Source organism: Meles meles, chromosome 12 (assembly GCF_922984935.1).
Source record: "Meles meles chromosome 12, mMelMel3.1 paternal haplotype, whole genome shotgun sequence".
Classification (NCBI taxonomy): Eukaryota; Metazoa; Chordata; class Mammalia; order Carnivora; family Mustelidae; genus Meles; species Meles meles.
Window position 1 is genome coordinate 40,691,838 of NC_060077.1, and position 24,468 is coordinate 40,716,305.

The 24,468-nt window shown below is 41.3% G+C and overlaps 1 protein-coding gene across 21 annotated transcripts in view; it reads left to right on the plus strand.

Annotated features, from left to right (window-relative positions):
- Positions 1–24,468, plus strand: part of EPB41L3 (erythrocyte membrane protein band 4.1 like 3) — a 147,493-nt gene that overhangs the window by 45,282 nt on the left and 77,743 nt on the right. For all 21 annotated transcript variants that reach the window (XM_046025328.1, XM_046025330.1, XM_046025333.1 and 18 more), the window contains 2 exons: positions 12,156–12,355; positions 16,756–16,953. In XM_046025328.1, the coding sequence (XP_045881284.1) occupies positions 12,167–12,355; positions 16,756–16,953 (387 nt within the window). In that variant the 5' untranslated portion in view covers positions 12,156–12,166. Of the gene's footprint in view, positions 1–12,155; positions 12,356–16,755; positions 16,954–24,468 lie in introns of those variants that run through there.

The following is a 24,468-nucleotide window of genomic DNA, read 5'->3' on the forward strand; positions in this document are numbered from 1 at the left end:
CCCTCCCCCCCCATATATATAGCAGTCAGCTGCTTCTTTGGTTTACTGAAAAGTATTTATTTATTTATTTTTTTTTTTTTTTAAAGATTTTATTTATTTATTTGACAGAGAGATCACAAGTAGTCAGAGAGGCAGGCAGAGAGAGAGAGGAGGAAGCAGGCTCTCCACGGAGCAGAGAGCCTGATGTGGGACTCGATCCCAGGACTCTGAGATCATGACCTGAGTCAAAGGCAGAGGCTTAAACCACTGAGCCACCCAGGCGCCCTACTGAAAAGTATTTAGAGGGCTTGTGGGAACGACCAAATATTCTTAGTATTTCAGAGATATGTGGGATTTTATGGCCTGGTGTTTGGTGCCTGTTGGATTAGGAAATATGATGACGTGTCGACAAGATGGACATCCTCATAATCTCATCTCTGTCTATATTCTAAATGGCATTTGTTAATTTCTCTGCTTCACACAAAGCTCTAAACGTTTTTTAGCTTGAAAAGCTGAAAACTTAGCAAAAATAAACCAGGTTGTTCAAAAGTATTACATAAACGAAGAGTGTTTCCTTCAGCTTTTTTGGATGATCTGGGTATTGCTTCAGTGAGAGAAAAGCGTAATTGAGTCAGTTAATGAAGCCTTCAGCTGAGGGTGCGGTGGTGGGGAGGCAGGCTTTCTTGCTAGTGCCATGATTGCCTGCCCTAGTTGAGTTATGCCCTGGGGGCCCGTGGGTGAGATCAGTATCTGTCCTCTTCTTCTTCTTTTTTTTTTTTAAAGATTTTATTTATTTATTTGACAGAGAGAGAGATCACAAGTGGACAGAGCAGCAGGCAGAGACAGAGAGAGAGGGAAGGAGCCTCCCTGCCAAGCAGTGAGCCGGATGCGGGGCTTGATCCGAGGACCCTGAGATCATGACCCGAGCCGAAGGCAGAGGCTTAACCCACTGAGCCACCCAGGCATCCCTGTGGTCTTTTATCTTAAAGGACAGAATTTTTGTAGATTTCATGTTGTTAATACAACAGTACCTCTGGCCCTCAGGAATCCTAGAATTGCAGAATTTTAGAACAGAAGAGAAGACGTATTCCATTGAGGTCACAGAGCATGTGGCCCCCTTGAGGCCAGTTTGTGTCCTCCTGGCCCAGCAGGGTGCCTCTCCTGCACTTTGTTTTATCCCTGATTTCCCTTTATCTTCCTGAAGTAGGCTGTGATTTTTTTACTTGCACCTCATGCTTAAAAACAGTCATTTCACTTCGGACAGAAGGTTTGTGATGATTTTTCTATGACGAGGGTTATTTCCAGTGGAAGTCCTCTGTACCCCTTCCAGCTGTTGACAGCCCCCTTCTCTGGCCTGGCTTCTCACAACCTGGGCGCCGTGGTTGGTTGCTGCTTGGGGTCACCTGTGAGTGTGTACACTCCTTGAAGCAGGGGACTGTGGTTGGTTTTTTTGTTTTTATCTTGTTTTCTAAATTCCCAACTCTGAATTGTAGATGTGCTCTCATGACATTTTTGTCTCCATGAAGATGGATCTTGGTAATCCTGGAAGGTTTGCAGTCATCATGGTAACAGTAATTTTTGAATGATCGTGTCATCTTCATAGAAATTCCAGCTTTCTGCTTCTATAATCATCAAGCCAGCTAATAGAAGTTGGTACATTGGCTTATAACAGTTGAAGTTAGTATGGCCAAAAAGCTTATTTGAGAAAAACAAAACAAAACAAAACTCTCCAGCATCCCTGCTGCTAGTCAGAAACACTCAGCATTGGGAGTAAGGAGAGGGGGGCTCTTCCAATCCCTAGCATGAGCAGCCGCACAGATGGAAACCCTCCTACTGAAGTGGGGAAGACTGCAGTAGAGGAAAGAGTGTCGGGGCATCAAGGGTTTGGAGGGAAATGTGTTCAGTTCAGGTGCCTCTGAGATAGCCATGTAAGCGAGGCGGGAAGTCGAATTGTATATGTGGATTTGTAGCTCAGAGAGGTTCCAAATTGAGGAATTTCTATTTTGTAGTTGTCATTATATTTCAAATGAAGTGGAGGAGCTCTCCAAGAAAGAGGGTTTGGAGAGTGTGATAGACCCCCAGAGAGCCAGCAAATTTAGAAAGAGGAAACGGGAAACAGGCCATGAAGAGACCAAGGGAGATGAGAAAAGGTAGCCAGAACAGATAGAAGGAAAATCCAGAGTGTCCAAAGCAGAAAATTCAAGGATGAGAAGGGAGGTCACCTGGGATTTACTGGCTTGTAGGGAAGTTATTGGTAACCTTACTTAGTAAGGTGTACTAGAATAATGGGGGACACTCTAAAGAGTGAGTGGGAGGGAGAGCGTGGTTGGTGACCAGGTGGAACAATTCCTTCCAAAAGCATGGCTCTAAAGAATAATGAAGAGGTAGGACTCGTTCTCTCCCTGCTGGAGAGGGAGGGATGGTGGGTGCAGAAGAGTGGAGTGTAAGTGAGCCCAAGAGCAGGCTGACTTGTTTTCCTGTATTATTGCTTTGACTGTGGTTTTTGTTTTTTAAGATGGATGGTACGAGGGCTTTTCTTCTTCTTCTTCTTCTTCGTCTTCTTCGTCGTCTTCTTCTTCGTCTTCGTCTTCTTCTTCTTCTTCGTCTTCTTCTTCTTTATCTTCTTCGTCGTCGTCGTCGTCGTCATCGTCTTCTTCTTCTTATTCTTCTACTCACAGGCAGAATCCAGTAGAAGTGCCACAGGATAGTACCATCTTATAGTTTGCTCACAATTGATGGTGGATACTGTTCTGTAGTCACAAATACTGACATTTATATACTGGCCTCTTCTATGAATTTATATTTGAAATAGAAGAGGAAAAAAGCTTGCTTTTTAAAAAAAGTTCATCTGTTTTAGTCTTAAATCCCTGAAGGCAGATAAATAGTATAAAGAGGGTTTTTGTTTTGTTTGTTTGATTTTTTGTTTTTTGTTTTTGTTTTGGTTTTTGCAAAGTGGTTGGTTTTTCAGTAGGAATCCTGTTCTGTGCCTAAATGACAGATATGTACATTGAGCATTTTCCTGCAGGAAGTCCTTGCTAGGTTGGTGTCTTTTTTTTTTTTTTCCCCTAATTTTTATTTATTTATTTGACAGAGATCACAAGTAGGCAGAGAGGCAGGCAGAGAGAGGAGAGAGGAGGAAACAGGCTTCCTGCTGATCAGAGAGCCCAATGTGGGGCTCAATCCCAGGACCCTGGGATCATGACCTGAGCTGAAGGCCGAGGCTTTAACCCACTGAGCCACCCAGGCACCCTGTAGATTGGTGTCTTTTAATGTGACTGAATTTTAGTATCAGCAAGAGAGAGAGGTAAATTTGAATAGAAAAGCTAATTAAGCAGTCATGTATTTGGAGATGGAGATTTTAAAATGCTACTTCTGAAAGTGGAAAAGACGAGGATAAATTGACTTTTTTTCTTCTGTAGAATAGAAAATTGGAACTGAAAAGGAGCAAAAGCATGACCAGTTTTTATAGGTGAAAGGAACTGGGGATTGGGACTGTGACTTCATTTGTACCTGTGTGGGCCCCCTTGGAAGCTCATCACTATTTCTTAATTTCTTAGTCATTTACTAAATCTCTCCCTGGGAGAGGCATAATGAATACAGTGCCTGTTTCTTGAAAAAATGGAGGATTCCTCTTGCCCTCTTACTGGAATACTCAAAGTCTTTACCTCAACTTTTAGGCTTCAGAGTTTCTAGAAGTCTAAGCCTTTGGTTTTTAGTTGAGGTTAGAACCCAGCTGATAATGTAAACTTAGTTTCAAGAAAGGGCAGAATTTAAGCCAAAACATTATGTGTTGTTTCTGTTTAGAATTGCAAGCGATGGTGTTCGCTTCTAGTAACTGAAATCATTGACAGCTCCGTTTAATCTAAAGTGAATATTTCAGAAGAAGAGGGAACGTCGGAAAATAGTGGAGTTTAGCGAGCTGGAAAGGGAGGTTTGCGACTTTAAGTGGCAAAGGTCATCCAGGAAAGCAAGGAATGAGCATAAGAAAAGCAAAACAAACAAAACCAAAACAGTGCAAATATCCTACAAATCCTACAGAAACAAAATGTGTTGGCTTTTATGTACAGGACTGGAAGTGTCCACTCTAAAATTATGAAAATAATGAGTTAAAGTTAAAAGTGCTATATTTAGCACTTATATTTAAAAGTGCTATATTTAGATGCTTACGCTTTTAATTGTTTGCCATTTAAAAATCAGTTCCTCACTCGCTTGTATTGGCACGTGGGTAGGGAAGAAGACCTAAAAGTTTTGGAAACTGGATTTATGATGTAGTCTGTCGATGCTCTTTACCCCTAGGTACGGTATGAACTTACGCCCTTTCAGATACGTGGAGTCATATATGGATTCTCGTGAGACTCCAGAACGAAAAAGCCTTACATTTTTAAGGTTTATTGCTCTACCATCTCTCAGCCACCATGAAAGCTTTATTTTATTACAATTAGTCAAGAAACAGCAGTGATTTTCATTCATTATATTATGCATGTAATGCTGGGGAAAATAATATGCTTCAGAAATATTTGACAAGTGCATTGGTGTTTATTCAAGGTTTGAGGTTCTGTGACTTATGTGATCTATGACAGGTAAGGTGTCATATGGCCTGTCTGTAGGTAGAAAATAATGGTGGGTTATTTTATTTAAATAGTTGTTAGGTGGTTGCCGGGTTCTGTTTTGCATTTTTATTCGGCTTTTGTAGAGTGGGCGATCTGCCTTAGGGACAAGTCATGAAATCAAAGAGAAAAACAGGTGGCAGAATGGTTTCATGACCAGCGTAATAATACTGAAACTCGAAATTGGAATGTTTTTGTACTCATCTTTTCTCTTTTAGTTCATGTTTATTTATTTATTAAGGTCATGTGTTTAGAAAGATTCCTATTTTAACATGCATTGGACAGCGTTTTAAAGTTTGGAGTGCACGGAAACGTCCACCCCAGTGAAGTCTGTACTAAAACCTGTTTGTGTAAAAACTTCTAATGTTTACAAAGACAAGGAGACTGAAAGAATGTGATGAAAGAGGTGAGAGACTTCTGTTAGAAGACAAACCGTAAGAAGATCTCGAGTTCGGTGTCTTCCACTCCCTTCCCCACACCCACCTGACTCAGTCATCACTAATTTCCAGGCTGAACCCCTTGTTTCATGGAAGAGGAAGCAGGAGACCAAAGAAGTTAAGTCTGTCATCCAGCCTAACACATGACAACTCATTTGCTGCTAATTATTTTCACATATTAGAGCTATAAAGATTGTACATAGATTTTTTTTTTTAAAGATTTTATTTATTTATTTGACAGAGAGAGATCACAAGTAGGCAGAGAGGCAAGCAGAGAGAGTGAGAGGGAAGCAGGCTCCCTGCCGAGCAGAGAGCCCGATGCGGGACTCGATCCCAGGACCCTGAGATCATGACCTGAGCCGAAGGCAGTGGCCTAAACCACTGAGCCACCCAGGCGCCCCTGTACATAGATTTTAAAGTGAACTAAAATGTTCATACTTTGAGATGCGATTCTGGTTTTGCTTCAGTAACCATTTTGACATCTAATTATTAAGTTAGAGCTATTTGCCGAAACACAGATGATAGGGAATCTCAAATATGATATTCATAGAAAATATGGGATACTGAAGGTAGCCAACATTTTAAAAATATGATTTCTACACAAGAACTGCCCTTTGGGGAAGAAAATTAAACATTTTTTTAAGGTTTTATTTATTTATGAGAGAGAGAGAGAGAGAAGGAGGGAGAAGCAGGCTCCCCATGGAACAGGGAACCCAACCTGGGATTCCTAGGACCATGGGATCATGACCTGAGCTGAAGGCAGACGCCCAACTGACTGAGCCACCCAGAGGCCCCTAAGCATCTTTTTAAAATGTACTTTTTTTTTTAGTAGTCATTTGTGTTTTATTTATTTATTTTATGATCTCATGACTCTTTGGTTACTCTTACAGAGATTCTCTCAACCACTTAAATATTTTCTTTTTGAGTTTTTGGAAGACCCTTTGACCTGCTGTTAAAAGCATTAGCATGTGATCGGGCCAATAGCTTCTATTACCTGTAGGGAGATTTCAGCTCTGAAAGTTGTAACTGAGTTCTGTTTTCCATTAAACATAGAAAAACCTACTTTTTCTCCCTTGAGAGATTTTACAGTTGTTAAAGACTATAAGGAACAGTTACTACACATTCACGTATATAGGTGGATATGATGATAATGGGGTTGTTTTATTAGTTCTTCAAATAATTATTCAAATACCTATGATGGTTCAGGTACTGTGTTGCTTCTGGTACCGCATGTAGAGTAGCTGTGTAAAAAGGGAATGCCTCTCTCAAGCTGACACTTGAGGAATGGGGAGTTGGCCACTTGAAGAGCAGAGGAAAGAATGTTCTCACAGAGAATACCATGTTGAAAAAACCTAGAGGCAGAAAACCTTGCTGGGCTTTGCCAACTAAATGGAGATCACGTGGCCAGATCGTTGTGGGAGGGAGAGGTAGGCAGTGCCACTGGGCATGGATCTGGTGTGGAGGCCTAGGCTTGCGCTGGAAGGCCGTGGCAATTAAGAGTTTGGATTTTTCTTCAAGCACATTGGGAAGCTATTAATGAGTGCTATGACTAGATTTATGTTTTACGAAGATCAGAATAGAGATGGGCAGGAATAGACAGGGAAGAGGAGGTTTATTAGGGAGTTCAGGAAAGAAATGATAGCTTGTGTGTTGGCAGGGGACCAAGTCAAGATATAGTTTAGAAATCTATGTTTTTATATAGGTATTTGTATATGTATGTGCAAAATTACATATTTTGCAAAACTTTATGTCTTCTGTTAGAGAAAGTAAGGAAAAGAAAATGTCAGGGCTGATTTCTGGAATTCTGACTTGAAGGAATGGCATTGACATTTAGTGGGATGAGGAAGGAGAGGGAAGAGAGGAACAGACTTGGGAGAGAAAAATCTAGAGGTACTTGTGAGCTATCAGTGAGGAATGTCAAGTGGGCAGTTGGGTTTTAAACCTCAGAACCGAGGTTCACACCAGAGGTATGAGTCTATAAGCAGTTGGCTTCTGGAAGTATTTAAAGCCCTGGGAAAGCATAGCATTAGCTGGGAGAAAATATCAAGTGAGAAGAGGAGAGAGCCTGAACTGAGTTTTCCAGGAGATTCCCACTTGTAGAGGTTGGATAAGAAGTAGTCTATAAAAGAGAATGAGAAGGTATAGCCTGAGAGATAGGAGAAAAGCTGGGGGGTGTGATGTGTCATGAACCCCAAGGGAGGGAAACCTGCTGTCAAGGAAATTCTCATCAGCTGGGCCAGGGCTGCTAAGAGGTGAAATGAGATGAGGACAGAAAAGAGTGTGTAGTCCGTGGCACTGTTCACCTCAGTGGGAGTCAGACTGGAGTCCTTGCAGGGAGAGGGAAAGGGAGAAAGTAGAAGACATTGAGGTCAACAAAATTTTTTTTATTAATTATTTTTATTAACATATAATGTATTATTTGCCCCACAGGTACAGGTCTGTGAATCGTTAGTCTTACACATGTCACAGCACTCACCATAGCACACAGCACTCACCATAGCACACACCCTCAATGTCCATCACCCAGCCACTCTATCCCTCCCCCTCCCAGCAACCCTCAGTTTGTTTTGTGAGATTAAGATCTCTTATGGTTTGTCTCCCTCCTGATCCCATCTTGTTTAATTTTTTCCTTCCCTACCCCCCAAACTCCCCTCTCTGCCTCTCAAATTCCTCATTATCAGGGAGATCATATAATTGTCTTTCTCTGATTGACTTATTTTACTCGGCATAATACCCTCTAGTTCCATCCATGTTGTTGCAAATGGCAAGATTTCATTTCTTTGATGGCTACATAGTACATATATACCTCATCTTCTTTATCCATTCATCTGTTGATGGACATCTAGGTTCTTTCCATAGTTTGGCTATTGTAGACATTGCTGCTATAAACATTCGGGTACACATGCCCCTTTCTCCAGCTCCTTTAGGGTGTAGGGTTAGGTTGTGTACTTGAGACCTTTCTTGTCTTGAGAAAGGCTTGTATCACTATACGCTTTCCACTCAGGACCACCTTTGCTGTGTCCCACAGATTTTGAATAGTTGTGTTTTCATTTTCATTTGTTCCCATGAATTTTTTCAATTCTTTAATTTCCTGGTTGACCCATTCATTCTTTAGTAAAATGCTCTTTAGTCTCCATGTATTTGAGTTCTTTCCAACTTTCCTCTTGTGATTGAGTTCTGGCTTCAGAGCATTGTGGTCTGAAAATATGCAGGGAGTGATCCCAGTTTTTTGGTGCCAGTTGAGATCTGATTTGTGACCCAGGATGTGATCTATTCTGGAGAATGTTCCATGTGCACTAGAGAAGAATGTATATCCTGTTGCTTTGGGATGGAATGTTCTGGATGTATCTGTGATGTCCATCTGGTCCAGTGTGTCCTTTAAGGCCCTTATTTCCTTGTTTATCTTTTGCTTGGATGATATGTCCATTTCAGTGAGGGGGGTGTTAAGGTCCCCTACTATTATTGTATTATTGTCGATGTGTTTCTTTGATTTTGTTATTAATTGGTTTCTGTAGTTGGCTGCTCCCATTTTAGGGGCATAGATATTTAAAATTGTTAGATTTTCTTGTTGGACAGGCCCTTTGAGTATGATACAGTGTCCTTCCTCATCTCTTATTGTTGTCTTTGGCTTAAAATCGAATCGATCTGATATAAGGATTGCCACCCCAGCTTTCTTTTGATGTCCATTAGCATGGTAAATTGTTTTCCACCCCCTCACTTTAAATCTGGAGATGTCTTTGGGTCTAAAATAAGTTTCTTGTAGACAACATATTGATGGGTTTTGCTTTTTATCCATTCTGACACCCTGTGTCTTTTGATTGGGGCATTTAACCCATTTACATTCAGGGTAACTATTGGAAGATATGAATTCAGTGCCATTATATTGCATGTAAGGTGACTGTTACTGTGTATTGTCTCTGTTCCTTTCTGGTCTACTACTTTTAGGCTCTCTCTTTGTTTAGAGGACCCCTTTCAATATTTCCTGTAGGGTTGGTTTGGTGTTTGCAAATTCTTTTAATTTTTGTTTGTCCTGGAAGGTTTTTAATCTCTCATTTTTATGTTTTTATCTCTCCTATTTTCAGTGATAGCCTAGCTGGATATAGTATTCTTGGTTACATATTTTTCTCATTTAGTGCTGAATATATCATGTCAGTTCTTTCTGGCCTGCCAGGTCTCTGTGGATAAGTCTACTGCCAGTCTAATATTTCTACCATTGTATGTTACAGACTTCTCGTTCCAAGCTGCTTTCAGGATTTTCTCTTTGTCACTAAGAATTGTAAGTTTTACTATTAGATGATTGGGTGTGCACCTATTTTTATTGATTCTGAGGGGGATTCTCTGTGCCTCCTGGATTTTGATGCTTCTTCCCTTTACCATATTAGGGAAATTTTCTGCTATAATTTGCTCCAATATACTCCAATAGTCTTCTTCTTCTGGAATCCCGATTATTCTAATATTGTTTCATCTTATGGTATGTATCACTTATCTCCTGAATTCTCCCCTCATGGTCCAGTAGTAGTTTGTCTCTCTTTTGCTCAGCTTCTTTTTTCTTCGTCATGTGGTCTTCTGTATGTCAACAAAATTTTTGAGAAGCTGTGAGTGGAAAGCAGAGAAATATGGTCTAGCTGATGGAGAATGTGAGACTGAGGGAAGGCTATTTGTTTTAATGAGATGGGAATTCTTAGAGCATGACTGTATTTTGGTAGAATTTTAGTCTGAGGAATACGTATTAGATTGGCCCTGAGCAAGACTAGTGAGGTTCAAGGAGGACAGAAATGAATTTCTGGAACAATCCAGAGCAGTTGAGCTGTGCTCCGTGAGTTCATCCATTGGCCCAAGTTGGAAGGGGTAGCCTTGGCATCCTCCTGAATTTGGGGCCTCCATGACTGAGTCTGTGGTGACTAGATCGATCATTTTTTCCTAGCCAATGAGAAAAGGAAACCTCGGGCAAGTGCCCTTGCCTTTATGACGATGACCTAAACACTGCAGACATATTCTCTCTTTTCTCATTGGTCCAGACCTCATCACCTGACCTCAACTTGCTGTGGTCTCAAGCTGGGTGAAGGAATACCAGCTAAAACAATGTTTAATTACAATAAGGAAGATGGAGAAAATATATTGTGAGAAGAGTCCATTTCTTCTACTCCTTGGGGTGAGGAGAGAGGTTGGACTAAAATATATTTACTTCTGTTTTGCAGCACCTGGGTGGCTCAGTTGCTTAAGCGACTGCCTTTGGCTCAGGTCATGATTTCAGGGTCCTGGGACCAAGTCCTGCATCAGGCTCCCTGTTCAGTGGGGAGCCTGCTTCTCCCTCTTCTACTCTCCCTGCTTATGCTGTCGCTGTTAAATAAATAAAATCTTAAAAAAGAAAACACACAACTTAAAAATATACTTATTTCTGTTTCTAAACCGTGGGCAGTTCTTGACTTATATTTGGCACTTAATTGAGAGTTCAGCAAATTGAATTGACTATTAAAATTGACCCTCTCCCTTCTAAAAGGTTGAATTTGATTATAGGCTCTGGATTATACCATAACACCACCTTTCCTTCTCTCTGTTTTTTCTGTGGACTTAACACTTTCTAGTAAAAGCATACAAAAGGGAATATAATATTTACTTTGAAGATTTGCTTAAAAATCTAAAGCATAAAAGGAAAAAAGAAAATGTGTTCGCTTTATTTGGATCACTATCTTGTTCAGTGTTTGGTCTTGATATTTACATATGCTTTGGGCAACTGAGCACATGCCAAGTTGATAATGTCTTTTAGTCAACAGAAAGGATGGCTGGTGATTGTAAATAGGATTGTGGATTGGAAACATGGATGTAGCATTTAGCTTATGACATAGATTGGTATTTGTATGTTCCCTCTTCTTCAAGTTATTAAACATTCTCCAGCGCGTGTTGTGAAAACAGAACTAAATGGTGATTTTGCTATGGAGTAGTATTTTGCATAATTCCGTATTATACTAACGGGTGTATCATTTGCTTAGAGTGTTACACTAGCCCTTTGTTCCTGATATTTTTACCATAAAATTAGGAAGAGAAATCATATGACAGTCTGGGATATTTGTTTTTGAAATAGTTACCATCTACCTAAGATAAGAAATTACTTAAAATGACATGGTAGCCACTGGCACAGCTCCTCTTGTGCTGTTTTTAGCAAAAAACTGCTATAAGCTTAGTGGCATGCCCATTAAGAGGGGGCATGCCCATTAAGGAGCCCCCAGGAAATAAGTTCTTTGGTTATGGGCAGGTTCCATTCCCTCATTTGGCACGTGTGGAAACTAAGGCACAAAATACTGAAGTGTCTTGACTAGCAAACTATTACAAGATGATGGTTCTATTTTAGAAGGTGTTTTCAGGTGTAAGAGAAGATTATTATATATTAAGCTATGTCATGTGAATCCCTCATGAGCTGAGACAAACTCCTCTTTGAACTGTCAGGGGAAACAGGAGGAAGTCAGGAAGAAGCTGCGACTTTTCACCGTGAAGGAGGATTCCCGCTTCCCTCCAGCCCCGCCCAGGGCTTGTCCAGAGTGGGACCCATTCCGTGTCACCAGCGAAGCCTGTGTTGTCTTTGTCACTGTTCACTCAAAAAGGGCGGGCAGGATTCTGAGAAAGGAGAGGAAGGGCGCTTGCTCATGGAAGGATGGCTGGTTTCAGGGGTTCTGGAGGCAGAGCAGGAGCTCTGGGTAGAGATAGGAAGGGAGAGGGAAAGAGAAAGAATATCCGTTTGCATTATTAGATTATCCTTCCCAGATATAGATCCAGCTGATGCAGAAGATTCATTGTTCTGAAATTAAATGTGTCTAAGATATGTAGTTATTAGGCCATTACTTTAATGTCATTTTCTGGCCATCTGTGGCAAAACTCCTAATAGGAGTAAAACCTGGGATCATTAAAAATAAGTGTTGACTTCTAGTTAAATGTTGATTTTTGAACCATCTTTGCGGTAAATGGACATTGTCTTTTAGGGTTGTGCTGTAGGAAGGATACTGTTGGATTGCGTGCACGTTTCCCTTTTTTGACTGTGGTCCTGTGCAGCCTTTCCCCGTAGCATCCTGGTTTTGTGCCTAGTTTTTGTGAAGGTAATTACACCAAGTGATGGGACCTTGCCATTTTCTGTTTGCAGAACAATCAACCATGACGACCGAATCTGGCTCAGACTCGGAATCCAAGCCGGAGCAGGAGGCCGAGGCCCAGGAGGCGGCGGGGGCGCAGGGGCACGCGGGGGCGCCGCAGGGTCCAGGGCCCGAACCCAGTGGCGAGGAGCAGCACCAGGCCCTAGAGCAGTTCCAGGCCGCGGCACACAGCACCCCCGTGAGGAAGGAGGTGAGCCCCGGGACCCAGGCTGTCAACCGGGTCTCTCGCACCTGCTGGCATCACCCAGAAAACCACTTCAGGAATGTTTACTGACCTTTGCCAGGGTCTGGGCTGACCTTGGTCTCCTAGCACTAGGGGGAACTATGAGGGGTCATCTGTTTTCCCCTTCTGGTCCCAGGCAGATGGAAATTTATGCTATTTTAAGACTTTCAGTGAATGACATTCCACAACCTTGCTTGGTAACGCCTTCATTTGATTAAAGCACTTAAACCCACACTGAAATCTGGGTGGCAGGTTATTGGTTTTATCTGGGTTTGCAGGAAGGTTAGACACCATACCAATGGCTTTAATTAGCCTCCTAATTTTTATTCAGGCATGGGGTTTGAGGTCTTTTGATTCTTCCCAGGGGTCACTCTGATCCTGATGTTGCCAGCTACTTTGAGTGGGTGTTCAGGTGGGTCTCCTTTCCCTCCCTCATGTGCATGTGTGTTCAACTCTATGACTGAGTCATAGTTAAGTTGTCAGAGGTAATGTGACTACTTCTTTTAGAAGCTTTCATACCAAGTAGTGTGGCTTATACTTGGGCTTTGAATGAATCCATATTTAAAGTATTTTGGCTTGAAACTTCAAACTCGAAATCAACATGTGTCAGGATACCCACTCATGCTATGGTAAGCAAATCTGGGAGTCTCTGAAAATGACTGACCTTTTTCTAAGTTGGAAGTATATGTGTCAAGCTAGAAATTATAGAAGACGTTGAGAGAAGAGACACGAAATCAGCATGTTAGTGAAATTCTTTGTAAGGCACAGCACAGTATTATAACATTAAACTATGTTTACAACCTGATTATTTCTTTTCCCCTGGTATTTATGTTCTGCTTTTAAGCAGTATTAAAAATAATATTTATTTTCATGTTCTGTAGATAGTTGCTGTGTCTGATCTAAAATGTTTCATGATGGGGAGCTGGAGGTTATCCTTCCAACTTATTAATCAAAAAAGGAGCCATTATTGTCATCATGGTTTTCCTTTACCATTTCTTTTCTTTCTCTCTCTCTCTCTCTCTCTTTTTTTTTTTTTTTTTTTTTGGAGATGTGAAGATGGTGGTGGTTTGATTGTTTTTAAACCTTCAGAAACTTAAAATTACTAGGCTGGGGTATTTTTCCCCTCATTCTTTCCTCTTAACTCTGAAATGAAATAATGTGAGAGTGGGAGATAATTGTTCAGAAGAAAGAATTTCTGGGCCAGGACATGATACATGTATTTTATTTTCTGGAAGTCAGATGTCTGAAACAAAATGAGAGAAATGATACTAAAGCACTTTGAGGGGAAGGTAACTGGCTGAGGAGTCAGGAGGACCAGTGACTCCTGCCTCTTCCCCGGCTATTTTCGTTATCTCAGAGATCTCAAGAGAGCGCGATCGGCCTCTGAGCCTCCGCTTCCTCGTTCACAAGATGAAGGGATCAGAAAAGACCGTTTTCTCAGGTTCTTTTGCTCTCGGCTTCTTTGACTCATACTAGGATCCCAGTTATGCTGGAGGTGAAACGAAGTACATTTTGGTAGTCTGTGACGATGAAAACATGGGCTTGGCCATATTTGAATTCCAGGCTGTCAGTTTTATGGGGGAATTGTGGAGACTGTGCCCTTGCCCTTTTCTCTCCCATGTGTAAATGAGGGTGAGGAGACCAGGATATCTACCTCCCAGAGCTGTCATGAGGATTCCTTGAAGCATAGGAGTTGCCAAAAGCGTTGATACTGATATTTTTAAATTGTAATGAATTATATGTGACCATAGTGTTCACATATTTGTGACTATGTTTCATTTGAGGTCCTTGGTCTCCTCTTCTCAAGTTGTTGAAAATAGGTGCACGAGAGGCTCAGGGATGGGTTTGTGCTTTCAGTGTTTTTGGAAACAACACCTCCCTTTGAGTGCTGGTGGTTTCAGGGGTGTCTGGAGTTGAACTAAAATTAGCCCAGAATTGGTGGGTAATAGGGAGGGCACGTTTTGCATGTAGCACTGGGTGTTGTGCAAAAACAATGAATACTGTTATGCTGAAAAAAATAAATAAAATGGGAAAAAAGTAAAAAAAAAAAAAAATTAGCCCAGAAAGCTTTGTCTCATACAGATTTTATTAGAGGAAAAATGAAATTTCATCTTCCCCAATACAGAGAAAAAGTTGATTCCAGGTAGTGAGGTTTAAATAAAAATGTAGCTTCAGTTGACTTTGCCTGGGATCAGATGAAAATGTGAATTAAAAGTACAGAAATCTTGGGATGCCTGGATGGCACAGTTGATAAAACATCTGACTCCTGGTTTCAGCTCAGGTCATGCTCTTAGGGTCCTGAGATCAAGCCCCCGCACTCCTCCCCCAGTCTTGGAGCTTGAGATTCTCTCTCCCCTTCTCTTTCTGCCCTTCCCCCCACTCGTGCTCTCTCTCTCACTCTCTAATATAAATAAATAAACCTTTTTTAAAAAGTGCTAAAGTCTTACATAAGTTAGAAAATATATGATATAAAATTCTAAGGTTATTGCAGTACCTGGGTAGCTCAGGTAAGTGGCTGACTCTAGATTTCGGCTCAGGTCATGATGTCAGGGTCATGAGATTGAGTTCTGTGTCTAGTTCTGCCCTCGGCAGGGAATCTGCTTGAGATTCTCTTTCTCCTTCTGTCCCTCCCCCCCAGGCTTGCTCATGCTTGCTCTCTCTCTAAGTAAAATAAATCTTAAGAAAAAAAAATTCCAAGGTTACCAAACTTCTTCAACTAGCTTAAGGCCAAAGTTGTTTGACTTTTTTGCAGCACTATTCTAATACTTGGATATGAAAGACTAATAGTCACCCCCCCCCCCAAAAAAACAAAAGTTGGACCAAGTTGGTAGAGCAGGTTTTCTTTTATTTACTTGTTTTAGCTACCTCTAACCTTCTCAACTATTTTGGCCTTTGAAGTTGTTTTTTCAATTTTTTTTTTTCATGGTCTCTTCACTCAGCAAATTGGTCTTTTTATTCTGAAGAACTTCTCACAACTTTGCTCTGAATTCCTGTGTAAAGTAGTGGAGGAAGGGACTGTATTTATAATCCAGAGGGAAAACCAGATAGAAAATGCCTTTATAAGCACAGAAATCCATACCTAAAATCCAAAATAAATACATACCAAAAGATAATTTTGTGATTAGAGCATCATAAAATTGTAGCCACTAATAAGAAAAAAAAAAAGTTGAAGTGATAAACCTAAATAAATATTTATTGTCAAGATCATGTGCTTTTAGTTACTAGGAGGATAGTATGTTTGTGAGAGAAGAAAATTCAAGCTCACTCAAGGGGCGTAAGCTGAATTTCACAACATGTCTTTCTTTGGTCTGTCAGTGTTCATTTGCAGACTAGTGGAAATGATAGTCTGGCCCATGCGTTGAATTTGCACATTAATGCCAATGGTGGTTATTTAATGGAAGAGAGTATTGTATGGTGACAGGTGCTACACTTGTGGTGAGCCCAGCATAATGCATAGGGTATTTAATCACTATTTTGTACAAGTGACGCTGTTTGTAATGTTGTGTCCATTGTACTTAATGCAATACGTGTATGTAAACACACAGAGATTAAAGAAGGGAGGTGTAAAGATGATAGGTGCACAGAGAGATTTCCAAGCGTATTTATTGATTCAAGGGAGAATTTAACTAGTTATTTAACTATTCCGTAGGACATCGTCTGCCGTTCTGAGTCTAGCCAGGACTATGTTGTTGTGCTTTGAAAGCAGATTAAAGCTTTTGGACAGATTTGATCTGCTCTTACACTGGCTCATTACAGTGAGGGGGGAAACAGACAAAAGAGGATTACTTTGTGATGAATTTCAGTGCTTCTGGCTTCATTGAATTGATTTAGAGCTCAATCAAATATTTGAATAGTTATAAAATTACTGAGAAGATTAATACTTGTAGCTCTCCAGGCCTTAAAGTTTATCAGATATCTTCTGTGTATATGGAGTGATGTGGGTCCTAGACTATAGAAGGATCCAGTGAATGAAGGAAATAGAGTGTAGTGGATAAAATCTAAATGATTTAAAGACTGTACTGGCTAATAGTCCCTTTTTAAAAAGTCAAGAGTCCATTTGTATCCCTCTTTACTTAGTGAAGTCTTAATGGCATTTGCTAAACTCTGTGCTTCTAAATTAAACCCTCAAGTCAAACTGAAATGAAGCCCCATTGGTACATTTAAATGGCAAAAGTTATTTAGGCGAAACCATTAGCATGAGAAATATCCGTGTATACGTAAGTGTCCATTCACAGTCTCCTGATCTAGACATCACTCCTGCTCTGGGAATTAGGAAAGTCTGTCTACAGGGTTCTGCTCTTGCCCGAGCACTGCTTTGTTTATTTCCGGTCTTGCAGTGAACTCTGTTCATTGTTTGCTCTTCACAGGTCACTGACAAGGAGCAGGAGTTCGCTGCTGGGGCTGCGAAACAGATCGAATATCAGCAACTGGAAGACGATAAACTTTCTCAGAAGTCATCCAGCAGTAAGCTATCTCGATCTCCATTAAAGATCGTCAAAAAGCCTAAAAGCATGCAGTGCAAAGTGATACTTCTGGATGGGTCAGAATACACCTGTGACGTAGAGGTGAGTGCATATTTAAAATTTTTTTTTGGGGGGGGAGGGGGTCCAAATATTGAGAACTGGAGAATGTTGGTATGAGACATAGAAGATGCATTCTTGTTTTCAGAACCCTGGAAATTTATTCAGTCCCCGTTTTTCAATACAAAATTCTTCCCAGAGTCTCTAATAGGAAATCAAATTACTAAAAGAACTTACAACATCTACGAAATGGTACAATCAAAAGAAAAATCTTAATTAAAAAAAAATTTCCAACACTTTCCATGGTAGGAAAAAAAATGGGGGCCTTAAAAAATCAAGTTTTTCTTTAATATCTTATGAGCTATCATTTAAATGAATTTACTTTTTCTACTTGAGTAGTTTTACTTCTATTCAGATAATTTCATTTTTCTATTTTAAGTTATTTAATAATATCTTTAGTACTTGCATCATTGCAACTTTTAATTGGTAGGAACTTGTAAATTTCTGTACATAGCATTGGTAGATTGGTAGGATCATTTGAACCATGGATGTCCTCCTCTTAGAGTCATTTTTTAAATGTACATCGCGTACAGCCTTGAGTGTAAAAGGGTCTACTATCCTTTGTTCTTTTTGCAAAGAACGCGAAACTTCCTCTCCGAGAAGGAGCAGTTGAGTGAGTTTTGTCAGAGATAGTTAGCATGGGCAGGTTAACAGAGGAGAGCGACACAAACCCGTCCGTAGCAGTGGAGATGGGTGGCTTCTCCCTGTGTCACGGAGAACACATAAAGGACATGAACTAAAACCACAGGAGTGGGTCTGGGTGTGAGCGAGCCACGGCACCTTCTCCCCGTGGCTGGAAGGGAGCAGCTTGCTCTTTCGGCAAGGTGATTCAGTTTCAGGTTGAACGTTTCCTTTTTCTTTTTATCATGTTCAGTTAGCCACTGTCCGGTATGTTTTTATCCCAAGAGCTTATGCCTCCCGCCTCAGCTGCCTGCCTGCCCTTGGCCATGTGGAGACATCACACAGCCCTTCCCCCCCAGCTCCCAGCTCCCAGCTCCCATCACGTGTTTACACAGGGCACCTCTGCTGCTCTGTGTGCTCTGAGGTTCTCCCGGGCACCACAGGCAGTGTACATGTGTCATCGTGCCTTTCTAGCCCTCCGAAGACCCCGCCAGCCCCAAGCCCACCCGATTTCCCATGCTTCTCTCTCCTTTCTGCTTTCTTTGTCTACACCCCCTCCTCATTCCTGTTCTGTTTCGCGTAATACGTTCCTGCACCCAGTCCTTTTCTTGGATCATAAGATTCAAATCCATTTCATGTTGATCATGTCATTTATGATAGGATGGGGTTGGTTTACTAATTTGCAGGAACATAGAGGGAAAAATTTTTTTGAAAAGAAATTCTTAGATCAAAAGTTACTGTATCGGGCGCCTGGGTGGCTCAGTGGTTTAAGCTGCTGCCTTCGGCTCAGGTCATGATCTCAGGGTCCTGGGATCGAGTCCCGCATCGGGCTCTCTGCTCGGCAGGGAGCCTGCTTCCCTCTCACTCTCTCTGCCTACTTGTGATCTCTCTCTGTCAAATAAATAAATAAAATCTTTAAAAAAAAAAAAAGTTACTGTATCGTATATTAATTGATAGAGTTTTTGTCTCCCTGTCACCTGACAAATACTGATGGGCTGTGGCATGGAGTGCAAATGTTCCAAAGGTCTTATCTAAGGTGTGCCATGCACAGATCCAACTTTGACTCTTTTTTTTTTTTTTTTTTTTTGGCTTTGACTTTGTTGGATTTCTGAGCTCAAAGTGTCCAGTTACTGATTGAGAGCTTTATTCTGGAAATTGGGAGATCCAGTAATGTACTCCCACCTGGGTTTTACTCTGAAGCTTAAAGGACTTTTGTAGCCACAAGAAAGATTGTACTTTGCCAGGGTGGATCCACTTTCTGGAAAAATTGATCCAAGTGAAGCTTTTTTCTTAATTTTGAGGCGAGTCTTTCTGTTGATTGTATTATTAATGGAATAAACAGGTTGACCTGGCCATCGTCTAGTCATGGCTACCAGAGTTTCTAAAGGAGAATCTAAAAGTTTGTGGTGTTTTGTGTGAGGGAATAGATGCCTCAGGGCTGATTGATGTACATGAAGTATTGATCATGTGGCTAAACTTAATTTATAGCCCAAGCTTCAAATGTATTAGGAATAAAATCTGTGTTGTTGAGTTCAGAATTTTTATGTTGTAATTAATTTTGGATTCAATTCAGTGTTACTTTTAATGTCACGGTGAACATTTTGAGTCACATGGCAAGATTGGTCAGTTATATTCTTTTATAATTTTTTTTTTATAAAGTTGAGTTCATTTGTTTGTTTGTTTTTTTAAGATTTATTTGAGAGAGAGAGAGAAAGTGAGCACAAATGTGCGTGTGGAGTGGGAGGGCAGAGGGAGAGGGAGAAGCAGGCTTCCTGCTGAGCAAGGAGCCCAATGCAGGGCTGGATCCCAAGACCCTAGGATCATGACCTGAGCCGAAGGTGGACGCTTAACTGAATGATCCACCAGGTGGCCCTGAAGTTGATAGATTCTTAAGAATTAACAGGGGCGCCTGGGTGGCTTAGTGGGTTAAGCCTCTGCCTTTGGCTCATGTCATGATCTCAGGGTCCTGGGATCGAGTCCCATATCGGGCTCTCTGCTCAGCGGGGAGCCTGCTTCCCCCTCTCTGTCTCTGCCTGCCTCTCTGCCTACTTGTGATCTCTCTGTCAAATAAATAAATGAAATCTTAAAAAAAAAAAAAAAAGAATTGAGTACTTCTCTGGGACACAAAATCCTTGGCCAGCAGAATATTTTCAGTTTTACAACAGACATTGGTAGTAGAGGAAAACATGGTCACTACTGACTGACATACTTTTGGAGAAAACAGAGAAATTTGGGCACGGTAAAAAGTGAAATGGATTTTTTTGTAGCTGACTGGTTGAAAAATGGATTGTGAATCAGCGATGTTCTCAAGGCGGCAACAAGATATAGCTGAAAACACATATTCAAAGTGACTGTTGATTTTAGACAGGAACTGGGGAACATAAAACCTTGGCTGGCAGCGTGCTTGGGGTATAGTAGGTAAATGGTGTTGAAAAACATTGCCCTAGGGAAGGTGTCCTTCAGTGTTGCTCTCCAGTACACAGAGTTTTCATCAACGTCTTGGATGAAGGCTCATGCCTAACAAATAGCTGAATGATATTTTTAAGTGACTACCAGCATATGTGCCAGAATCCGGGTTTCTCACAAAGTGGACAGTGCGTAGCAAAGTAGCGAGATAACGTTTAGTGGGAATGGAGGCCAGACTTCACTCTGTAAGAATCACATGCAGGGGCGCCTGGCTGGCTCAGTGGGTTAAAGCCTCTGCCTTTCGCTCAGGTCATGATCCCAGGGTCCTGGGATCGAGCCCCGCATCGGGCTCTCTGCTTGGCAGAGAGCCTGCTTCCTCCTCTCTCTCTGCCTGCCTCTCTGCCTGCTTGTGATCTCTGTCTGTCAAATAAATAATAAATAAAATCTTTAAAAAAAAAAAAAAAAGAATCACATGCAAAATAGAAACATGTTGGGGAAAGGGGTGGTCAGACTTAATAACAGTTTGGTGAAACTAATCTTTGGGTTTAAGTCGATTACAAACTCAGCGTTAAACAGCGGTGTGGTATAGCTGTCAGAAACTTCCGTGCGGTCACGGTGGCTTGTGTGGAAGTGCAGCGTGTGGTTTCCCCAAATGTGGCCAGTGCCCAACACCCACCCGTACCCTACCGGGTCCCTGGCCTGAGAGATCCCATCCGCTGTATCTTGTTCTTTAATTCATACAGGATAGCACTCTTCAGAGCCCCTAGACACAAGTGTGAAAGCATTTACCTACTTGTAATCCATGTGATTTCAAGGAACATTAGCTTTCTGAAGCTTGGTTTCCTCAGAAAAAATGGGGGTGAAAATACTTGCCTCAAAAGGCCGTTTTTGAGAAGATTAAAGCAGATGCTTATTTTGACTACTTTCTGCAACATAGCATATTCTTAATAAGTGGTAGCTTTTTAATAATGGGAATGACAGTGAACTCTGACTTGAGCTTTTTCAGCAGAGAGTTGTAGAGTGGTGAGGAATCTGGAAACCTCTTATGAAGAATGATAGAATGTGTTGAATAAAGAAAACATTTTCACATGTCCCCTACTAGGAAAAGTTGGCATTGAGTGTCTGTCATAACATGCATAGTTTGTTTAAGGTATAGGAAGTAAAACTAAGGTAGAAGTTATGGGAGGTCCAAGTTTTAAGTAAACAGAAAACAAATGTTTTGTATTATTGATGTTAACCTTGTGAAAAGTATTCTGCAGGAGGATTCCAGCAGAAACTGTAGGTGCATTTATGGAAGCCATCAGTCCCTCGGATGAGGTCTCAGACTGGACAACTTCCAATGCCCCTTCCTAGTCTAAGATTCATGGAGAGAAAAGACTCAAAAATCTGAATTGAAAAAGCAGAAGTGCCTCCCTGGTTCCTGTGCCGAACATGTACAGTGGTAGGTGAATGAAGAATAGAACACAGGAGCCAGTAACATGTAACTTTCTTGCATTTAATAAGACATCCAAAAAAAAAAATGTAATCTCTATGCCTAAGTGTTTTCCCCCATGGCCTATTTAATGCCTTCATGACCTCACCATCAAAATCAACAGGGCTCACCTCTGCCATGCCTTCATCATGAGAATACATAGTCACATGTAAAGGACCCCCTGTGAAGACACACACACACACACACACACACACACCCCTGCCTTGGACTAGCATAGCCCACTTTTCTTCTGAAACCACAAGGTAGCATTTCCCCTAGCCCCACGGTGCTGCAGTGGGACAGAGCCGGTCCCACTTCCAGAACCTGGAAAAGTGAGTTACAGGATTGGTTGGTTGCTCTCTGAGCACAATGATTGAACCCTTAAGTCTTCGATTCCTGCCTCCTCATGTTTAGATAGAAGCCTTTTCCAATCCGGCTGCATTTTTCATACTTCCCTCCAGCAGTAGGCTTGGATCATTGTGACGACCAGTGTTTTTCCATGTAACTATTCCCTCAGTAATTTTTTCCACCTCTTAAATCTTGATCATCTAAAGTATAAGAAAATTTCATTATGAGTAAAACAGAAGAAAAGATCTTCTTACAATAGAAGACCATCTTTTAAGCGTCTTGATCATAGATGTTTGGCCAATGTTTACATGCCACCCTATTTTCTTGTATGCAAAGCAGAATTACTGCCACTGCGTTCCCTTATTTCTCTTGGACCATTAGAGAACACCAGCAACTCCCTGTAGCCAGTTTCCTATCACAGTTGCTGTTTATGTCTCAGACATGAATTATAAAAGAAAAAATAAAGGAAAATATCCCAGTCCCATGTATTGAAGGAAATCACGCTCACCACTTCTTAGTTGCGTTGGCTCTGTGTTCTGCAGACTCATTTCAGTCTGACTGATTAGCACACAATGTATTTCCTAATGACCATCCAGTTACAAATGTTTTCTCTTGTTTGGGCACCATTCTTATCTAGCCTGATTTGGTTTTAGGAAAATAAGGCAGACATCATCTGAAATTTGAGTCCATATTTCATAATACAAGTTTGTTCCTGCTTGTGTAAAATGTTTAATCCATCTTATGGCATAGTTTGGTTTGTTTTCCCCAACAGCCTGTTTGGGGACAGGAGTCTAGTGCATCACTAGAAAAGCTATGGCAGGTTTACCTTGCGGGTGTGACTTTCGCGGAACTTGCTGTGTTTCTCCATGCATTTGAAAGTCTACCTCCCTCCATTTAGCCCCTAAATATTGCCGATCCAGTGGTGAGAGGGACTTAGTGTTTATGGCCCCAGTTAAATTCACACAGAACTGATACCTCTGGGCAACATGCCCGTGAACTGGCCGCACTGGAGAGAGCTTTCTATCCAGATTGGGGCAAATCAAATGGAGCTACTCTGGTGCAACACTGAAGCCATAAAAGCCGGCCCCCAGGTTTGGCCGGGTCTAGGCATCCCCTGGTTGAATGAGCTCCATGACTGTCATTCAGGGCACTCCAGGATGGTTCAGAATCCCAAGCAAGCACAGACACGGGGCAGTGAGCTCCAACAAGCATGTCTTGATACCACAGAGATGCTTCTAAGGAACCAGAGGGGGTAAGAAAATTTATGTCACCATGTCCTAAATGTGCTTTTTTTTTTTTTTTTAACTTCTATTTTTTAGGAAGGGTCTGTTTAAAAAATTTCCAAATGCTCTGTCTTGTCCATGATTCCATTAACTGTCCAATTCATTTTTCTATTTCATATTTCCACTTACTGGGATTTGGCTGGAAAAACAAATGCAGTGTCTGAATTTTCTTATTTGTGTAGGTTATGTGATTAAAATACCTGATGGTTGCTTTGGAAGTCTTTGGCTGGATAGCAAATAGAATTGCTATGTTCCACCAAAGTTGATTAGAGCATCTGTTCCTTTTCATGGATTGTAAGAAATAATAATGAATTTGAAAAAGGTAGAAAATAAGGATTTTTTTCCAAACCAGTGCAAGTATCATTCACTCAACACTGCATTAAAGCACAGAGTTTTTGAGTCTGTGTAATTGTGTAAATTCTGCTTTAACCTCTCAGTGGGTCTCTCTGCTCAACTGAACGCCTTACCACCTCGTACCATCTGTCGTGTGCTGTCACTGAAGGCCTTCAGTCCAGCAGCATCAGCTCTCCTATTTGAAGGCCGATGCCCCTGGGGACTCCTGATGATGGAAGGACTTTAATTAACTTGGTTTCCTTGTGTGATGACTCTTGAGTGCAGTTATAGGAGCACAAGGGCTGTCAACACACACACCTCATTTACCTGGCAGAACCAGTACTAAATGGTTCCGTGGTGTTCAGATTTGTCCTCATTAAGGCTTGGGTAAGAAAAACGAATGCTTTTTACTCACATTGGTAAAACTTTTCTCCTGGTTTTCATTTTTTAGAAGTAGTAAATTCTCGGGGGTGCCTGGATGGCTCAATCGTTAAACATGTGCCTTCGGCTCAGGTCATGATCCCAGGGTCCTGGGATCGGGTCCTGGGATCGAGCCCCGCCTCGGGCTCCTTGCTCAGCGGGAGGCCTGCTTCTCCCTTTCCCACGCCCCCTGTTTGTGTTCACTCTCTCATTTTGTCTCTCTCTATCACATAATAAATAAAATCGTTTAAAAAATAATAAAATAATAAAATAAATAAATTCTCATAGTCATCCTGAGTGTAGACATGATCTGTCAAACCTTCTAAACCATAGCAAGGTTAAAATGAGGAGTATGAATGGGAAGAAATCTAAGCAGTCGAACCCTCCAGTAAGTCACTGGACCGGGTGGTGGTTCGGAGGCTGAGTGAATTTGGGAACCTAAGCATCTGTGTGCATTGAGGGATGGATGCTGTGTCAAAGATAAAAATCACTGAGGAATTCTTTTGGCTTTTACTGCCCATTGTCATGTGGCATTAAGGCCTGCGGGAGATGGTTTTGCACATGTCCGTAGTCTAATGTTGTGTGGCTGAAGTGCTAGCTTTGCTTTTTGACATTACT